The 20,964-nt window shown below is 45.3% G+C and overlaps 1 protein-coding gene across 3 annotated transcripts in view; it reads right to left on the bottom strand.

The window, feature by feature from the left end:
- Positions 1-1,182: 1,182 nt before the first annotated feature.
- Positions 1,183-20,964, bottom strand: part of ZNF652 (zinc finger protein 652) — a 35,760-nt gene continuing 15,978 nt past the window's right edge. For 2 of the 3 annotated variants that reach the window (XM_041001765.1, XM_041001763.1), the window contains 5 exons: positions 13,932-15,088; positions 11,222-11,369; positions 10,787-10,902; positions 9,576-9,720; positions 1,183-3,406 (listed from right to left, as the gene is read on the bottom strand). In XM_041001765.1, coding sequence (XP_040857699.1) covers positions 2,856-3,406; positions 9,576-9,720; positions 10,787-10,902; positions 11,222-11,369; positions 13,932-14,828 — 1,857 coding nt within the window. In that variant the 5' untranslated portion in view covers positions 14,829-15,088 and the 3' untranslated portion in view covers positions 1,183-2,855. The remainder of the gene's footprint in view (positions 3,407-9,575; positions 9,721-10,786; positions 10,903-11,221; positions 11,370-13,931; positions 15,089-20,964) is intronic. The other variant, XM_041001766.1, reaches the window with a different exon arrangement.

Here is a 20,964-nt window from a genome sequence, read left to right as displayed (position 1 = left end):
GGGGTCAGAAAATGAAAGGCTGACTCAAGACAATCCTTGGGAATTTCTCCCAAGTCAATCTTAACCCTAGCAATGACACAAGCCCTTCAAGACAGTACAATGAAGTAATGACAGATATCCTCAGTTTGCTATCTAGAAATGCTAAAATATGACCCCTGTTTGAAAGACTTAATCTACAGATAGGGGCAGAGAGCTCAAATTCCTCCTTGCTTCCTTTTTTCATCCACAGGTAACAAGTAGGTAGTAAGTTGGGAAGAATTTACATGCGACAGAGCATGCCCCAGAACACCACTTCCCTCTGAGTGGAAGACCCCAACCTCATTCTTCAGCCCTGAGTTTGGGTCTTACATGCATGTGAAATCTGATGCACACATACGTTTAAGGCTTCAATCTACAGACCTTAATTTTCAGAAGCATTGCTGTGAATGTTCTCGATGCATTTTGCTATCCACTCTCCAGGCATCAGATGGCACTGATCAACAGTCCTTAAAAATTCTAAGTACAAATCCCGAGTCAAGGAAGGTGTAATCGTTGGGGAAAGCTCTGGATTGTTCCACAATACACTTTACTAAGAACTGGACTATGTGACAATGCTAAATTTTGTAAATTCCCTTCCTCCTTCCGCCTGTTATGGATGGTGGTGATTTTGCTTAATATCAGCTTTTCTCTGTAGTGGTACTTATGGCTATAGTTACTTGAATGGAAAAAACAAAACAAAGGTAACTACCTGAATTTTCCAGTGTATAGTTGTAGTACACCTCAGAAAATGGTTGATTCAACAACGGTCTTGAGTCTAGAATTCAGGATTGTTGACCAATACTGTAAATTTACATAGAACATAATAAGGTACAACCAATTAACTATGCTATATTTTTAAACATTTAAAAATATTTTTGCATTATAGTCTTGACCATAAAATAGTGATTCATCTACACAGCAGGGTAGACTGACAAAACCGTCCTGGAATGCAGAGTGGAGTGTGCTGGGCGGGGAGGGGATAGTCACTGGGGACGGAATGGTCCTCAAAAGAATCGGCTTCCCTCGTGGGTTTAGGTAACTGGTTTCTCTAAGGACACACAGAAATACTAAAGTTACCACTCTTTAAAATGCACATTCCCAAACAGCAAGAAAAGTCTGCTTTGAGATACTTTTCTGTCTCACTGCACACTTTTCGTGCTGTTCAGAGAAAAAGGCAAGACCAGAAGGAGACAATTCAAAAAACATCAGGTGAAAAAGTGACTGGAGAATGTTACCTTTAACAGGGACTTAGCCTCAACTCCGAGGGGTCCACCCCCACCCCATCACAGAGCTAAGCAGCCAGAAAAGTGCTTAAAGTATTATCTGCACAATTAGTACTAAAAATAGAAAACAAATAAAAAAACAGGGTTCTAATTCAGGCAACGATTTCAGAGTCTGAGGAGAGAAAAATGAAGAAATTTCAAGAGTGTGAAGTGGAGGAGGGGGCGGCGAGACGAGTGACCTGGCCTGGAAACTCAGCCCTCCGGGAGGAGGAGTTGGATCAGTTACACGTAGCCGACAGGGCAACCCTTCTGTTCAGCCTTTCTCATAGCGAGCTCCTGGATGACAGTGCGCTGCTCAAGTTCCCCAAATCTGAAAATGTCACCTGTCTGCAGGTGTGAGAGGGGCTGTTCTTTGCACCTCAAGAGCACTGGGCAGCCACACTTGGCCTTTTCCCTGCCTACACTTCAAACTGCCAGAACCAGCACAAAGTTGCAGGCACTGCCATGGTTTACCAGCGAGAGATGTAAAAACTCACAATCAATTTGCTTTATCTAGAATGTGGAATCACTGATCTTGCACTTGTGTTTTTATTTACTTGGTAGCTTCTCAAAAAAAAAAAAAAAAAGCAATCTTACAACAAAGAGACTGCCTCTGTCATCCCCTGGAAGTCCAACTTTAACACAGTTTTTAAGAGAAGCCACTAGGCCACAGGACTGGCTGGAGATGGCTCCTGCCACAGAGGAAGGGCAGCCAGGCTCAGGGCCTTCCACAGCTGCACCCGGGAGGGGCGGGGAGGGGCGGGGCAGACGCAGCAGCAGTGTCTGTGTTAAGCACTAAGATTTATCAACTACCCAGCACAGCAGGCAACACCTGGCGTGTGCAGGAACCTGACCTGCGGACCCTCTCTTGCACAGGACTAGTCTCCGAAGCACCTTTGAGTTGTACGGACGTAAGAATAGCTTTGAATTATAGAAGTTATATGCATCTTTTAAGAATCACATTTTGATGATTATAAAATTTTTTTTTCTATTTTACAACATAGGTTCAGCTACACTGAAAAAATTACACCGCTTATTGAAATACATTTCATTTTAGAAACAGGCTACTAAAGAAGTCTATACAAAAACTCTAAAATAATTTTTGTAGTAAAATAAAGGGTGCGTTAGGAGAGCTACACAAAGAAGACAATTTCTGTCTTGCTCTATAATGCTTGATATACGGTGAGGGGCGGCTGAGCTCTGGAGCCAGCACCACCAGCTGAGAATTCATTACCATACACAGTGATACAATTAATGCTCTGGATTAATCTCACAGCCTTCCCGATTAGTATGAAGGAAAACCAGGCCTAGCCCCTCTTTGAGGGGAAGTCCAGGATATAAAAGCAAGCATACCTCATCAGCTGATATGAAATTATAAAATTCCATAAGTCTGCATATCTGAAACCTATAAACGTCATCAGAAAATGCAAGCGAATTGGGCTTCAGTTCGGTGGTTCCCCTGGGACAGCAGAAGGCAGCCTTCTCAATCACTCCCTCGGGCAGAGAGACGCCGGGGAGGCCTGAGAACCGCGCGGGCAGCGGGGCAGCGGAGCACCGGGCTGAAGGAGGCCGACGCTAATGTTGCTGCTGCGGCGGTGGCGGCGGCGGTGGCGGCTGCGGCTGCTGCGCCGCACTGGTCTTCTCCGCCAGGTGCCGCAGAAAGCTGTCCTCGCTCTGGCCTCTGTGATTTAAAGGCTCGCTCTTAAAGAGGGCTGGAGGCGGCGGGAGGTGAGGCACCGGAGGGATGGGAAGGTGGTGTGGGTGGTGTGGGTGTGGGTGGATGTGCAGGTGCGAGAAGGGGTGAGGGATGGGCCGGGGGGGAAGCGCGCTGCCAGGGTTCATGTTGATGGGAGCGGCGGGAGTCGCCGGGGTGTTCACCACCGAGGGCATGGGAGTGGCGGGGGCTGCTGTAAGTGGGGTCTGGACAGCAGGCGGCACGTTCACAGGGCTGGTCACCCGGAAACATTTCTCCTTGTGAGCCTTGAGCATGTTGGAGAAGCGGAAGCGCTGGCCACACACGTCACATGGGTAGGGCTTCTCCCCGGTGTGCGTTCTGCGGTGCCTCTTCATGTTGGGGCGGCTGGTGAAGCTTTTGCCACAGATTTCACAGATAAAAGGTTTCTCTCCTGAGGTGAACACAGAACACTGATTAACACACCGGGCCGTGTACTCCCGCTGTGCCTCTGGGGTTAGGAGGGGTCACCATCTCACTCCCTGACACTGATCACCTTCTCCAAAAGTCAAAGAGCACCCCAAAACAGGGGCTTCAATCTTCAAGGATGATGCCAGTAAACTTATGGCAGCCTAAAAGGGGGGCTCCTTCCAGAAAGAGGGGTGAGGGAGGAGACCCCCCACAGTGGGCACGCTGGGAGCAACGCCCCTCATCCAGGCCTCAGGCTGTTACCCTAGAGTGCTCCCACCCAAAGGAAGATGCAGAAACTGGCTCCTGAGCTGACGGCGGTGCACCAAAGCTGGAGCAAGGAGCCTGCTGCTGGTACCAGACTCGCCCTGTAGCTCAAGCTTCATCTGCCCCTGCCGTGCAGCTATGGGAGCACTCCCACACACATACACAATTCTGCCCCATGGGGGTCTCCCGCACACAGGAGAGCCTTCAGCACCCCTGGGACCTGCCTCTCACATGTCCCTTGGTGGTTCTGAACATCACAATTGTCCTTACACTGTTGTGGTTTTTACCCTCCTTTCTTTCTTCTCGAGTCCCTGACCATGTCTTCCTGCTTCTCCATCCAGGCTTTGAATAGCACACAACTGTGTCTACTCACCCCTTCACAGGAGTGTGAGGTGAGGGGCAGCCCCGTGCACAGGCCTCTGGTAGCCGCATTTACCAGTTTCTGCCTCAGCTCGCAGGGTCTGCAGGAACACCTGCTCCCAGGGCTGCTGTTCCCTGCCCTTCCAGGAGGCGAGCTAGCATCCCTGTGTGGAATTTTACACACACTACACATTGCTACAATCCCTTCACATTCACTAATCTCATGATTTTCATGGCCACAACATGCTATCATCCTTCTTTTGCTGGTAGAGTATTAGGCAACCCACCCAAGGCCATTGGCTGCAGTCCAGCTCTTGAACCTGTGCTTCTGACACCTGAAGCACAGCCCTTCCTTTCCAATTAAAACTGCGTTAGGTTGCAGCTTCTTGCAGTCCTCCTCCACTGTGAAGGGATGCAACTTCTTACTGTCTTCCTTCATTGTGGGACTTCTATCTTAGCTAGCAAACACCTCTTCCTCCACATCAGAACACTATTTCTTCCCTTCTCATTCTAGAAGAAAACTGACACCTCTTCACAGAAGCCAAAACTTGCCTTTACCTCCCTAAGAGATGGGCTACAGGGGTTAGCAAGGATCCGTTTTCTCTGTAACCATCACTACTAGTTCAGAGTACCACACTGCTCTCTCTCTTTACCCTTCACTATTCAAATCCTGCCATTGCTGGGTTCTTCACTGGGACTTGGGCTCGGCTGCCTGCAGGGTTTGGGCTGAATCTGCCACTCTTTTTCTCAATCTGTTTTCTCCAATCACCTTAAAAACTTCAAATTCTATATTAACAGAACTTCATTAAATCAGTTCTGGTGCATCCATGACTGGCAGAGAATGCTCTGACAAGAACTCTGTAAGGTAGTATCTATAACCCATTAAGTAAAATAAGAAAGTTACAAAAATGAATATGTGTGATTATTATCTATTTTTAATGGAGTTACCCAAAGAAATATATAGAAAGAAATATAGCCCATATGATCAGTGATTCTCTCCACGTAACAGGGTCCTGAGTGATGGCTTACTTTGTATGCTAATCTGTATTTCCTGATTTTCTAAAATCCACATGGCTTACTTGTACATGTTGCCATAGCATACCTAACACCCTGCAGACTCCCAACAGCTAGAGGAAACAGAACCACAGAACCCCAACATTTGAAACATTAGCACGTATAAGCAAATATATCCCATCCTGGGATCCTGGTGCATGCGAGGCAAGGACTCTAGCCACTAGGCATTAACATCATTAACTTTTCCTCCTTTGTTCTAATTCCTGTTCCTGATAATCTTCTGACTATAATTCACCTTGCAGTATTTTTCCTTAAATGAATATGCTGACCAAAGAGTGCCACTCAGCCATTTCACTGCAAATTAATAAGTAAGCCATTTTATTTACATATTAATAGGACCATGTGTCACCTACCAGTCTCTCTGACCCTGATCTGCTTGCATATACTGACAAACACTGGAATCTGGAAGTCAGATTCTAGAATGCCAAATTATTACTTTTTAAATTTTATTTGAAAGACAGAGAGAGAGAGAGACACTATCAGACAGGTCTTTCATCGTTAGTTCACTCCCAAAATGTCCCCAGGGCTGGGCTGTTAAGCCAAGAGCTAGAACTCAATCTGGGTCTCCTACGAGGGTGTCAGGGATCTAAACACTTGAGCCATAATGTACTGTTACTCAGGATGCGTGTTAGTAAGAAGGCAGAATCAGAAGAGGAGTCAGGACGTGAATCCTAGCCCTCTGATGTGGGCCTGAGGCATTCTAAGTGGTATCTTGGCCTCATGCAAAGCACCCAGCCTAGAAAAGTGCTTTCTGTCCTTTCCCTTTAGAAATACGTGTGTGTTTTAAATATTTATTTATTTATTATTGCAAAGTCACATATACAGAGAGGAGGAGAGACAGAGAGGAAAATCTTCCATCTGATGATTCACTCTTTAAGCAGCCACAACAGCCGGAGCTGAGCCAATCCAAAGCCAGAAACCTGGAGCATCTTCCGGGTCTCCCACACAAGTGCAGGGTCCCATGGCTTTGGGCTGTCCTCCACTGCTTTCCCAGGCCACAAGCAGGGAGCTGGATAGGAAGTGGGGCTGCCGGGATTAGAAACAGTTCTGATATGGGATCCTGGCACATGCAAGGCAAGGACTTTAGCCGCTAAGCCCAGAAATGTGTGTTTAAGTCAGCTGAGTACAGAAGTGTTTTGTAGGGGCTGGTGTTGTGGCATGGTAGGCTAGGTTCTCCGCCTTTGGTGCCAGCATCCCATGTGGACACTGGTTCATGTCCTGAATGTTTCACTTCTGATCCAGCTGCGTGCCTTGGCCTTGGAGGTCAGCAGAAGATGGCTCAAACCCTTGGGCCCATGTGCAGAACCTGGAGGAGAATCCTGGCTTTGGATCAGCTCAGCTCCAGCCATTGAAACTGTTTTGGGAATCAGCGGGTGACAGAGGATCTCTCTCTGCCTTACCCTCTCTCTGTAAGTCTGCTTTCCAGACAAAAATAAATAAAACTTTCTTTTAAAGTGTTTTGTAGTTAATTCTCAAGACAAATACCCACAGCCCCGCAGCCTTAATGGTACTTCTGGTAACCCACCCATTTTTCCTCATAAGCAGCTAACATCTCAGAATAGATCCTCCAACAGAACTATGTTACTAATAGATTATTTAAGGTGAAAATCTGGAGGAAGCTAACAAGCATGGTTTTTTCTCAGTGAGGTTAATGAAACTTCCTACAATGACAGTAGACTTTCAGCAGACACCACAACAAAGCACCATCACTTGCTGAAAGCTACAAAACAGAAGATGTTTTCAACAGTATTTTATTTTCTATTAGAAAAGTCTTGGGCCCAGCGGCATGGCCTAGTGGCTAAAGTCCTCGCCTTGAATGCACCGGGATCCCATATGGGCGCCAGTTCTAATCCCAGCTGCTCTACTTCTCATCCAGCTCTCTGCTTGTGGCCTGGGAAAGCAGTCAAGGATGGCTCAAAGCTTTGGGACCCTGCACCCATGTGGGAGACCTGGAAGAAGTTACTGGTTCCCGGCTTCGAATCGGCATGGCATCGGCCATTGCGCTCACTTGGGGAGTAAATCATCAGACGGAAGATCTTCCTCTCTGTCTCTCCTCCTCTCTGTGTATCTGACTTTGTAATAAAATAAATCAATCTTTAAAAAAGAAGTCTTTAAATTACATTAAATACGTATCTTTCTCCTAACTAAAGGAAATTTAGTTTTTCCTATGCTGCCTATCAAACAGCAGGATCGCCAACAGTGCAGTATGATGACTGCTACCCTGGACCTCAGCCTGGAACCAAATGCATACACTGCCACACTTCACTGAATGGAGGGACATTTTTTATATTTGTGATGTCCTTCATATCCCGCCATTTTATTACTTGCTATATTAAATTTATATCAGCATCATTTAAGTGTGTGTTTCTTTATCAATATCATCATCTTTATCATACATCAAACTGTAAGCTCTTAGAGGTCAGAAACTTGATCGAACTCATCTGTACGTCCCTGGGCATACTGCACCTGCCTAACACAAGAGAATCAGCCAGAGTTCTACTCTGCATTCACCTGGTATCCCCACATCATCCTAGGAAACCCGGCCTGATGGCTGGTCAGCTTCCCTAGATTAAGACCTGCCTCTTCAAACACAAAGAAATATCCCAATGGGCATCAGTTCCTACAGCAGCCTTTTCTTCTCTGACACCACCTCTTCCTCTTCCTCCTCGGGCACCACGGACTTCTCTAGCATCCGAGAAGCAAACCCCGCCAAGGCTGCGTTGTTCTGCTCGGGAAGGTGAGCTAGGCATCTCCAGCTCTGTCATCCAGCTGCTCTTTCAATCTGAGTATTACACATGATACTAAAAGGTAGCGGACAAACCAGGGGATTACCAATGTCAACCAAGATCCAGTGCATTTAATACACAAAGAGCTGTTATAAACAATAAAGAAAGTCAAACACTTGCAATGGGAAGATGAGCAGAGAAACGGCATAAGCAACTCAGAAAATATACTGATGTCTACTAAGACAATGAAAAAACGTTCAGCTTTGCTTGATCATTGAACACCTGTAAATTATACGGTAAGAAGCTATTTCTGGGACAGCACTGTAGTGCAGTGGGTTTAAGCTGTAGCCTGTGATGCTAGCATCCCATATGGTTGTCAAAGTATCAGCTGCTTTAAAGATTTATCTGATTTATTTGAAAGGTATATAAACAAATAAATAAATGCACTGTTTACCCCCCAAATAAGTAGCATATTGTGCATTACAATGCCTATTATTTACAGTAAAATTACAAAAAGGAAATTTCAATTATACTTTATACCAGTTATACTTCTGATAATTATACTTCTGATAATGATATAGTAAAACACAAATAGGTTATAACACAGAAGACAGACCCAATTTTTATTTTGTTATAATATATGTGAGTAAAGAAACACACATATTCTCTGTCTAGATGTGTTAAGAAACTGAAGGGGGGTAGGGGGGCTAGTTTTGTGGCATGGCTGGTAAAGCTACCACCTCCGAGGTCGGCATCCCAAATGGGCATCAGTTAAAGTTCAGCTGTTCCACTTCTGATCTAGTTCCTTGCTAATGTAATTGAGAAAACAAAGGAAAACAGCCTAAAGGCTTGGACTCCTGGCACCTGTGTATAAGATGTGCATGAAGCTCCAGGGATCTGGCCTTGGTTTGACCCAGAACTGGCAGCTGCAGCCATTTGGAGAGTAAGCCAGCAGACAGACGATCTCTCTCCCTCTCTCTTAACTCAGTCTTTCAAATAAAATAAATCTTAATGAAAGAAACCCAAACAGCAGCTAAGCAGGAACACCTCCTTCAGGGGTTTTCTCCAGCAGACTAATAGAAACCAGGATCTCATGATCAGACTTTATTTGGAAACCTGAATGATGTTTCATGCTGCCTCATTTTGTGCAAGGCAGGCTAACCCCAGAATGTCAAATTCAGGTTGAGATGTTTATGAGGGGAACTGTGGCTTTAACTAGTTTCCTGGAAGTTGGACAATCCCAGGGATGCAGGATTCAAGTTGCTGTCCCTAGAAACACAACAAGGTTACAATATTACTTAACCTCCCTTAATGGATATGGTCCTGCAAAGCAGTGAATTTTGGCAAAGAACACTAATGGAACTTGTAGCCAACTCAAAGAGTCCCCTACTTAGAGCAGGCAGTGCCCTCCACAAGGCTTTCCTTAGAAACAGAAAGACACACACACCATCACCAAGGTTCTCACTATTTCAGAACTAGAAGCTTCCAAGCCACAAGCAGTTAAGCCACTGTCTTATAGGAACCAGAGTCAAGGCACTCATAAATAACGGTTTCTTAAATAGTTACAAAAGTCAAACTTTTAGTATTGTAAATCCCTATCTTTACACACCACACTTCTTGAAAATGGATTTCTATTCGGAAGGCAAATTTAGAGTTGTTTTAAAAAACAAACCCACAGATGGTTACAAGTAGTTGCAACTCAGTGTACCTTTCCCAGGAAATCCTTACCAGTGTGTGTTTTCATGTGTTCGTCAAAGTACTGCTTCATGTTGAAGTCCTTGCCACACCACTGGCACATGAACTGCTTGTGCCCAATGTGGATGCTCATGTGGGAGCGCAGCTGGTACTTGTACTGGAATCGTTCGTCACAGTTCTGCACAGGACACACAGGGAAATTCTTAAATGCCAAGCACAGGAGCTTTACCTGAGCCCACCCTGACACGTCTGCAACATCAAGTTCATTTTTTCACACTCAGAACAGAACATGGTGGGTAAGCTGTTTGGATTTGCTGTATTTCTGGAGCTGAGTTACCAACAAAAGAGAAATGTTCTTGTACAGTGATTGCTAAAAGACTCTCAACGTCTTTGAACCACTGTGAAAGCTAAGTTAGTCTACGCCATTCCTAGGCTAAACTAAGGGAGCTAACAGGCTTAAAACTGATGCTGGTTGATGCGGCCTTGGTGATGCAGCAGTGCCTAGATCCCATACAGTTAGTTCATGTCCCAACTGCTCCACTTCCCATCCAGCTCCCTGCTTGTGGTCTGGGACCCTGCATCCACTTAAAAGACTCAAAAGAAGCTCCTGGCTCCCAGCTTCATATCAGCTTAGTTTTAGCTGTTGTGGCTGTTTGGGGATTGAAGCAGCAGATGAAAGATTCTCTCTGTAAAAAAATGTTTCGAAGGTGGTATGTTGGCTCGACTGGCTGATCCTCCCAATACGGGTGCTGGGTTAGTGTCCTATTTGCTCCACCTCCCAACCAGTTCCCTGCTTCTGTTCTGGGAAAGCAGCATAGGATATCCCAAAGCCTTGGGACCATGAACCCACATGGGAGACCTGGAAAAAATTCCTGGCTCCTGGCTTCAGACTGGCTTAGCTCTGGCCATTGTGGTCACTTGGGGAATGAACCAGTGGATGGAAGGTCTTTGTTTTGTCTCTGTAAATCTGACTTCCCAATGACAATAAATCAAGCTTAAAAAAAAAAATCTGCCTTTCAAATAAATAAAATAAATCTTTAAAAAAGAAAAAGAAAATGTATACAAGGGCTTATACCAGGGTCCTGACACTGCTCCCCTAGCAGACAGATGGCATACAGCGGCTGAGTTGTGGATCTGTGGGACATGTAGAAATATGTAGGTGTGGCAGGCAGCCTGTGCCTGTGCCCCAGCATTGCTCCCACTGCCCCATCATCAGCTTGCTGTGGGCAGCATGCTCTCCTTACCTCACATCGGAACGGCTTCTCTCCAGAATGCTGCAAGGAGTGCACCTTGAGTGACATACTGCGCTTGAATGATTTTCCACAGGTTTCACATGTGAATGGCATGTCTTTCGTGTGTGCTGCAACACAGAATGTACTTGTCCTCAAAATAATTCCACCCAAAGGTTCAAACTAGGAAAGACAGATGTTCTAGTGGTGGGAGGCAATTGGGCAACAGGATTTCTACACTGAGGAGAAAGACAATATGGAAAACAAGCCCAGTGTGGTACACTGTGTCACCCAGTGTGACAACACTTACTGAAGATACACCGTGCTTAGCTTGAACACATTAACACCAGCTTCTAGGAGGGCAGCTCCTACTATGCTGGCCAACTCAGAGTACCCAGCCAGAGCATGACAGAAATTACAGGGATGAGAGGAAAGCAGCAGCAAACTCACCAACCATGTGTTTCCGCACATGAGCCATGGTATAAAATTTCTTCTCACAAATTTCACAGGAAAACTTCTTCTCTGCGTATCCGTGGACAATCTTGATATGCTCATGAAGGGACCACAGCTTCTTGAAGGATTTGTTACAGGACACACACTAGGCAGGACAAACAGAAAATGCTCTTTCAAGTCTGGGCTTGCTGCCAGCCAAGCCACCCCTTCCCCACCTCACTCTCCCTAGCGCGAGGCCGGGATCCAGCCCAGTGCTAGTTCTGCAACAGGGCCGGATTCCAGCACCAACATCTCTGTGTTCTATTCTCCAAGCAGAACCTCTTCGAGATCCTTGGGGAGTGTGGAAACAATGGCAACAACTACAACAAGAGGCAGAAAGTTGCATGCCTACCAGAGACTTGACTATGGTCAAGTTAGCACTGCCTCTCTGAAGCTTCTGGTTTGTTTAACACACAGATTACCAAGTGCAGCTTCCCCCTATCCCACCACACACACACACACACACACACACACACACACACACACACACACACGTAGGAGATGGTTACCACTGACTACAAACTAACTTTAAATCAGCATAAACAAAGACAGGATAAAACTGTATATATATACATATATACACACAAATATATATGTATATATATACACACACAATGATTGCATATATATAAAACAATATATATACACAAATGTTTATATGTAGATCTGTATGAATATAAAAATGTTTTAGAGCTTAGAAAATGCATTTGAGGCTTCATTAACATAGATCACTGTGATTTTATTCAACTTTCCCAAATCTAATGTACTCTATTTAAACATCTGACCCTGGTAGAACTTAACACAACAGAGTTCTGGCAGAACTCAGTCAGCACCATCCACCCATCTCCCTGTACCCCAGCTCCAGGTGTCTTTCATACCCATCTACAGGAAACGCTTGCCAGCTGCCCAGTCCCTTCTGTCATGAATCATCAACAGCCTGAACTATGGACATAAATCACACCAAAATAAGGTATCTCTGGTTAAGCGAAACAAAGCCAGCAAGTTCCAGGTGATCGTCAGACTTTGCGATACTTAAGGGGAAAAGTGAGTATTCACGGCAGAAAGGAGCACCGTGTCACCTCCAGGGGAACAAGTGGGTGAGAAGAGTTAAAGATGAATCTCTGGGTGGGTGGATACCACTCGAGCAGACGACAGACCCCGCCTGCCTATGAGCGACTTGGCAGGGCAGGGTTTGGATTTTTACTTGCTACCAGGCCATCAGGATTATTAGGATCTGTTGTAACAACAAAGAATAAGGTTCTTTAGGAACGGGAAGCAGAATCTACAAAAAACTAAAACACAAGTTTAAACATATTAATGATGAGGAATAGTTAGGAAAGTCACACAAAGGTCCATTAGATGTTTTCTGTAATTAAAAAAAAAAGCAAATTTAAGTTAAAAAACAAACAAAAAACAAAAGAAATCCTCCCTGGGAAGATCAGGAACACCTTTTTGGTAATGCAACAATGTGGAATGGAGGTCTGACCCCTAGGGTGCAGCACTGCACCACGCACCCATGGCCTGAACTGTCTAAGCCAGGACACTGGCAGTTACTGTGTGTGTGTGTGTGTGTGTGTGTGTGTGTGTGTAGGGGGGAGGGCATGAGAACCAGGGTTCAGCCTTATGCTCACCCGACATGTCAGAGATTAGAACACAACTGACAAATCAAAAGCAGCTGGGGTTTTTAGCGAACATAATTTATATATGTTTTGGAAAGTTCTTTAAAGCAATGATCATCTCAGCTGTGGATAAAAGCTGAAGACAAACTTAAAGATAACCACCAATATTTGCAGCACTCAAAAATCAACCAATTTACCGTTTAAGTTTACATTAAATATGATATGAAACATTGTACTTTGCATATTTTACAGACATTAACACACTTACCTTTGGGGAATATTTAATAACGAGAGTCACACAGACACACGGACAGAGCCGTGACCCACTCAACACGATCAGTGCCCCTCTGCACCTACCGCAATATTGTTCTTCAAGACACCAGCCTGGCTCCAACAGCCTACTTTGCTACCTGAACACAGCACTGCACAGTAGCATTATGTAACCCTATCCTCAGGTAGGCACCGATTGCAACAGGTTCAGCCTCGGTTTAAAGTCTGCATATTCCCATGGACTCAGCCTCTTGACCAATTTAGTGTAGTCATCTCTCCATTGCTGAAAGCAAACTCCTTCTGGAGCTCTTCCATTTCCACCGGTCTGAGTCATTAACGGTTTCGGGCCCCATCTGCTCCACTAGAATCTGGCATCCTTTTACATGGAAAGGGATTTTTCTCTGCTTCTGACCTTCACTCAATCATCTCCCACCTTGACAGAGAAGGTGCCAGTATGTGTTTCTACAAGTTCTACAAGAGTGAATCTCAGAGCAAAGTCGCTGTTGACTTTACATCCTGGTCAAGCATCTATGACAGATCCCCGTTCCACAATACCTGTATTCCTACTAGTCAAGTGGATCAGTTAGAAGTTATGCTTTTGTGATAAACTGTTAGGCCTCAGTTTGGAAAGAGACCACAGCGGGAGCTTCTAATAGTGACCGAGTGGTGAGATCTGTCCCTTCAGCCTCTATTGGATATTCTATTGGGCAGTTACCAGATGAATCTCAACAGCCAGGTCCTATGCTGGAAAGTGCGCCCACTCGGTGGTAAAAACCTACCTGGATGTTTTTTTCACAGTCTGTTTGCTGGTGAAGGGACAGCTCACTTTCCAGGACAAACTTCTTGCCACACTTATCACAAATCTGCATGCGCCTATGAGTAACGTTCATGTGCTTCTCCAGGTACCAGCGAGTATTAAACACCCTGGGGCACTTCTCACAGGTCAGAGTCTCTTTCTCTTCACACTGAGCTTTCTGGACTGGTGCTTTGGGCTCCTTTGCGGCCCGCTTCTTACGCTTAGGTGGCTCTACACTCTTCCTACGCCCTCTCGTGGCTCTGGGAGTAGGGGAAGCGGCAGCTGTGGCAGCCGAGGCCGCTCGCCGGGTCCTCCTTTGCGAGACGCTGACCTTCTCCACTATCTTCTCCTTCTTCTTCTGCCTTGCGTTCTCTCCATAGTCATGGCTGTCGTCTGTGGCCTCTTCCTCACTCTCTTCCTCTTCCTCCTCACTGCTTGTCTTAAGAACAGGAGTCTCTTTGGACTGGGAAGAGACACCCTTTTCCCCTTTAGATACATTTAAGGTTTGATTATTAAGGTTTACCTCCACTATGATCTGCTCCCTTTTGTAAGAGACCTCCTCCTCCTCTTCTGTGTCATCAGAATTCTCCCGGTCTTCCTTGACAGCATGCACGTCAGACACGGCTCTTGTCTCCCTGAAATATGGCTGTTCCTCTGTTTCGTGCAGATGGGGTTTGCTCATCTTGGTGTCCACCAGCACAGAATAAGGACTGCCTGATTCCCTTTTGTACACTTTGGTGGACAGGTCAAGTTCTTGGTTGGCACCATGATAAAAGGTGGATGGCACTTGACCACGGCGGCTATCTTCTTGTGCCATCCCTGCTACATGCACAGCACAGTTTTCAACCAGCTCCTGACAAGAACTGGCTGTGTGGCTCATTGGTAGGTGACCTGACTTATTCTAAGCAGTTCAGACTATAGAGAAATTAGCTTTAAAACAAGGTAATTATTAAGACTCTAGTTGTTTTTCCATCCGCAAAGAATCACTCAAATGAAAAATTGATATTCCTGGAACCTGTGTACAATTCTTCCAGTGTTGCAGCACCAAAGCATTAGGTTGAAAGGTTTGGTATCATGGCAAGAGCAGAGCACTAGGGATTTTCCTTCTGAAGAGAGCTGCAAGGACTTGGAGCATCTTATCTACAAAGAAAAGCAAAGTGGGGAAATCAGAAACCACTAGTTCTTTCTTATATTGTTCATTTAAAGCATAACAAATACCGGTTAAAACGATTCAACTATATATGCAATGCTTTATAATGCTTAAATGTTTCAGTATGGGTCACTATTTTACTGGATTGGAATATATGAATTTGCAAACATGTTCTGTCAGAATGTCAATTCTGGGGTTGGCATTTGTGGCAAAGCAGGTAAAACCACCACCTGTGACGCTGGCATTCCACAGGGGGAAGGGGGCAGTTTATGTCCCGGCCGACCGACTCCCAATCAAGCTCTCCGCTAATGGCTTGGGGAAAGCAACAAAGAATGGCCCCAGTGTCTGGGCCCTTGCTACCCAGGTGGAGACTTGGATGGAGTTTTTGTCTCCTGGCTTTGGCCTGGCCAAACCTTGGCCATCATGGACAGCGAACCATGGAGGGAAGATTTCTTTCTCTGTCTCTCCAACTCTGACTTTCAAATAAATTTTAAAAATAGAATGTAAATTCTATTCCAGTAACAGCCACACCTGTCCAATTCACCAAGACCCTCAAAGCTTAGTATAATGCCCAGAATATAGCAAATATTTGATGGCTAAATATACACTATTACAAGCATTTCTTTTTAAAAATTTGTGGGGGCCCAGCACAAGCCTAGTAGCTAAAGTCCTCATCCTGACTGCGCCAGGATCTCATATGGGCACAAGTTCTATTTTTTGTTTTCCCCAAATGTATCAAGTATTTATTGACTTTAAAAAAAAAATAATCTTACATAGTTGATTAGGGTACAAAGGGTCAAGGGCTACAGGAAAGTGATAAGGGTAAGACCATTGTTTCCACACTAATATCATCAATTTTTCTCCCTGTATCTGGGGTCAGGGAAGAAACAAAGGGAGAAGCCCCACCCAGCCACCCACCCGTCCCATGGGCACCAATTCTAATCCTGGCTATTGCACTTTCCATCCAGCTCCCTGCTTGTGGCCTGGGAAAGCGCTTGAGATCCTGCACCCACATGGGAGATCTGGAAGAAGCTGCTGGCTCCTGGCTTCGATCGGCTCAGCATTAGCTGTTGCGGCCACTTGGGGAGTAAATCAGTGGATGGAAGATCTTTCTGTCTTTCCTTCTCTGTAAAATCTGCCTTTCCAATTAAAAAAAAAAATCTTTAAAAAAAAAGTCTTTCAAGTAATGAGAAATAAATCTTACCAAAAAATAAAGAGAAATAAGAACTGAATAACTGATGACAATAAAACACATTGGTGGTATAAAAAAAAGAATTTACGAGCCTGGGGCAATAGCCTAGTGGCTAAATTCTTGCCTTGCATCTATTGGGATCCCATACAGGAGCTGGCTCATATCTCAGCTGCTCCTTTTCCCATCCAGCTCCCTGCTTATGGCTTGGAAAAGCAGTAGAGGATGGCCCAGGGCCTTGGGACCCTGAACCCACATGGGAGACCTGGAAGAAGCTTCTAGCTTCAGCCTGGCTCAGCTTTGGGCCTTGCGGCCACTTGGGGAAAAAATCAGCAAATGGAAGATCTTTCTCTGTCTCTTCTCTCTGCAAATCTGCCTTTCCAATAAAAATGAATAAATCTAAAAAAAAATCATTATAAATTTGTTTGAAAAGCAGAGTAAAAGAGAGAAAGAGACACACAGAGATTTTCTATCTGCTGGTTCACTCCCCAAATAGCCACAATGGCCAGGCTGATACCAGGATCCTGGAACTCCATCTGGGTCTCCCGCATGGGTGCAGGGGCCCAAGCACTTGGGTCATCCCCTACTGTCATTCCATGTGCTTAACAAGAAGCTGGCCTGGAAGCAAAGCAGCTTGAATTCTGATGTGGGATGTCAGCATTGCAAGCAGTAGCCTTACCACTGTGCCACAACATTGCCCCACTGCCTGCCTGCCTTTCTTAGATTCTTATTTTGTTTTAAAGAGTTACAGAGAGATCATCCATCCACTGGTTCACTCACCAGATGGCCACAGCAGCCAGGGTTGGGCCAGCCCAAAGCCATGATCCCAAGCACTTAAGCAATCCTGCTGCATTCCCAGACACGTTAGTGGGTAGGAAGATCAGAAGTGGAACAGCCCAGGACACGATCCAGCATCCATAAGGGATGCTAGCAACACACTACACCACAACATCAGTCACTACACACACCACAGTGAGAGCTTCTCTGAACAAAGGTGGTGAGTGGGGCAAGCACAGACACCATGGAATTAAAGCAGCTAACTGAAAAGCTACAGAAAGAAAATATCCTGGCCTTAGTCTCTAAGCTAGGTGTAGATTTAACTATTTTCAGATTTACTAGAATAATTTAAAAGTTGCTAAGCATTTTGAAATCTGTCCTACATACAGCTTTCTAGACCAAGCAGTAAAGGGGCAATTCCTGGTATGTCAGTTGTATGAAAGTCTAAGATACGAAGAATCGGTAACCATCAGGTTCCAAGAAAAGTGAAACAGACCACTGAAACAAAGATTAGAAGGGCACAATTTGGGTCGGCATGATAGCTTAGTGGCTAAAGTCCTCGCCTTGCATGCGCCAGGATCTCATATGGGCTCTGGTTAGTGTTCTGCCTACTCCATTTCCATCCAGCTCCCTGCTTGTGACTGAAAAAGCAGTCGAAGACGGCCTAAAGCCTTGGGACCCTGCACCCACATGGCAAACCCAGAAGAAGCTCCTGGCTCCTGGCTTCAGACCAGCTCAGCTCTCGCCATTGTGGACACTTGGGGAGTGAGCCAGCAGATAGAAGATTTTTCTTTCTGTCTGTCTGTCTCTCTTTCTCAGGGCATAGCTTGTATCCGGCCCTACCTCACACTGCTTTGTCAGGTGAGCTCCTAAGCTGACAGAGGATTCCTGGCCACTATTACTGTTTAATAACCACTACAAAACTGGGGTTGATTCTGAAATTCTTTTAATCAAAGTAATCATTAAAAAAAAAGTATTCTTAGCTGATCAACTCAAGTGTTATCAGTCCCACTCTAACCCATCTGAGTCCCATTCCCTAAAGAACAACTGTGTTTTTCGGCAGTTTTGTTTCTTGAAAGGCTTTAACTGTTAATTGTTGACAATGTAATGGGCTCTCTCTTTTTTTTTTTTTTAAGATTTATTTTATTTTTATTGCAGAGTCAGATATACATCCTGGGAAGCAGTGGGGATGGCCCATGTATCTGGGCCCCTGTCACCCATGCGAGAGACCTAGACTGAACCCTCAGCTCCCAGCCTCCACTGTGGGCATGTGGTAAATGAGCCAGGGCACGGGAGCTCTGTTTATCTATCTCTGGCTTCCACACAAACACAGCCCTAAGTAACCTAGTACTCGAAAACAGTGCACTTCAGGCTAGTCTTTACAGGCTAGAAGGGCAACCTCATAAGGCCTCTCAATCTGCTACTCTGCTTACTCCGCTTCTTTCAGCTGACCCAGTCTCAGCCATCCTGGCTGCTCTGCTTCCTATCTAACTCCTTGCTAATGTGCCTAGGAAAGCAGAAGATTATAGTCCAAGTGCCTGAGCGCTGCTACCCAGAGGGGAGCCCCAGAGAGAGTTCTGGGCTCCTAGTCAGCTTGGCCCAGTCCTGGCTGCTGTGGCCATTTGGGGAGTAAACCAGTGGATCAAAGTTTGCTTTGTCTCTCTGTTTCTGTACCTGCCTTTCAAAAATAAAAAGTTGAACTATAATGTCTACTAGCTTGAGTGACCCTGAGCAACCTGACCTCTTTATGTCTCATTTTCTGCTGCTGTAAAATGCAGATAATGACAGTATCTACTCCAAAGACTGTTACTGATATAAATGTTTATGAAAGTCTGCAGCCACAGAAAGCACTGTTATTATAACTGTTTAAAAGCACACTCACCAATACGTTATGTTGTACAGGTGATTACATGGTGCATCAAACGGAAGTGAACGTGTCAGTGGAAGCTTCAGATAAGGCAGTCAGATCGGTCCTAAAGGACAAGCACATGACGGACCCGGGGGCTCTTTGCACAGGGGCAGCATTGCACGAAATGGGTGAGGACAAAACCACACCAGTTTATTGATGTAAGCATCACTGCCCACAGTGACTTGGGCTGTGGTTCCTATTTTTACAGCTGAGGCTCAGTTCAGCAGTAACACTGCTGGTAAGAGATGGAGCAAGCACTAAAATTTTGTTTTGTTGTTTAAGATTATTTATTTGAGGGGCAGCGTTGTGGTGCATCAGGTAAACCTTCTGCCTGAAGTGTGTGCCAGCATCCCATACAGGTACCAGTTTAAGTTCCAACTACACCACTTTGGATCAAGCTCCCTGAAAAGGTGCCTGGGAATACAGAAGAGGATGGCTCAGGTCATCAGCCCTGCACCTACATGGGATATTCAGAAGAAGCTCCAGGCTCCAGATCAGCCCAGCTCTAGCCTTGAGGCCATTTGGGTAGTAAACCAACAGATGGAAGATCTCTCTGCATCTCTCCTCTCTGTAATTCTGTCCTTTAAATAAAAGATCTTAAAAATATTTTTTAGGGTCCAGCGCAATAGCGTAGCCTAGCAGCTAAAGTCCTCGCCTTGAACACACCAGGATCCCATATGGCTGCAGGTTCTAATCCCAGCAGCCCTGCTTCCCATCCAGCTTCCTGCTTGTGGCCTGGGAAAGCAGTTGAGTATGGCCCAAATCTTTGAGACCCTGCACCAGCGTGGGAGACCCAGAAGAGGCTACTGGCTCCTGACTGGCTCAGTTCCAGCCATTGTGGCCACTTGGAGAGTGAGCCATCGGACGGAGGATCTTCTCTGTCTCTTCTCCTCTGTCTCTTCTCCTCTCTGTATATCTGCCTTTCCAATAAAAATATATATTTATATCTATATAGATAGATAAAATAAAGACTTATTTTTAAAGTCAGAGTTACACAGACAGAGGAAAGACAGAGATCTTCTATCTGTTGGTTCACTTCCCAAGTTGCCTCAAATGTGGAGCTGGGCTGGTCTGAAGCCAGGAGTCAGGAGCTTCTTTCAGGTCTCCTACGTTCATGCATGAGCCTAAGCAGTTGGGCCATCCTCTACTCCTTTCCTAGGCATGCTAGCAGGGAGCTGGATCAGAAGTGGAGCTGGGGTGTCTCTCTCTTCCTCCTCTTTTGAGAGGCACCCCAGCTCCTGGTTTTCTCTCCGAAGGCGCTTCCCCTTCCCTCCCTTCCCTGCTCCCCTGGTCCCTTCGCAAATAAACTTTTCTGTTTGCAACAGAAAAAAGAAAAAAAAAAGTGGAGCTGCCGGAACACAGACTAGCGTTCATATTGGATGCTGGCAACTGTAGTTTGGCAGCTTTGTTCACTCCGCCATAAGGTCAGCTGCTGGAGTTCTGGTTTTCTAACTCCTAAATCCCAGCCTGCTGCACTGTCTCCTACTGAGTTAATGATAATGACCTCAAAAGAGGAACTTAAGTTCTGAACAACAACAAAATGACATAAAATAATAAAATGACATAAAATAGACTAGTGTGAAGATCTAAATTTTATCCTTAGCTAGTGAAATTCATGCCTTCTTGCAGAATGTCTGCACTGTTGCACTAATCCACATGGACATCTTTTAATGTTCACCTTTGATCATCCTGCAGGGTGTATCTCACTATAACTACTTCTGAAAAACTACTTACAGTCAACATTTAAGTGCCGTTTAATGCACTGTCTTTTAACAAAATGAGTAAGCTCTCAAGTGGATAAAACCTAAATGGATCTGTGGACACTGAACTTGGTATGTAAAGAAGTAGTTACAGAAACAAAATGTATGCCGGAAAGGGCTCTGTCCCCGGGTCGGCAACACCCTTTGAAGTGTCTTTCTGTCCCAGAGAGGGTTGCACTATCAACCTGAACACACTGCAAGGCTTCCAATATCAACTGGCAAAAGTCAACT

The sequence above is a fragment of the Ochotona curzoniae genome, unplaced genomic scaffold, assembly GCF_017591425.1.
Source record: "Ochotona curzoniae isolate NIBS_2020 unplaced genomic scaffold, NIBS_Ocur_1.0 scaffold_2453, whole genome shotgun sequence".
NCBI classification, from domain to species: domain Eukaryota; kingdom Metazoa; phylum Chordata; class Mammalia; order Lagomorpha; family Ochotonidae; genus Ochotona; species Ochotona curzoniae.
Note: the sequence above shows the minus strand (reverse complement) of the source record. Positions and strands in the feature narration are given on the sequence as shown.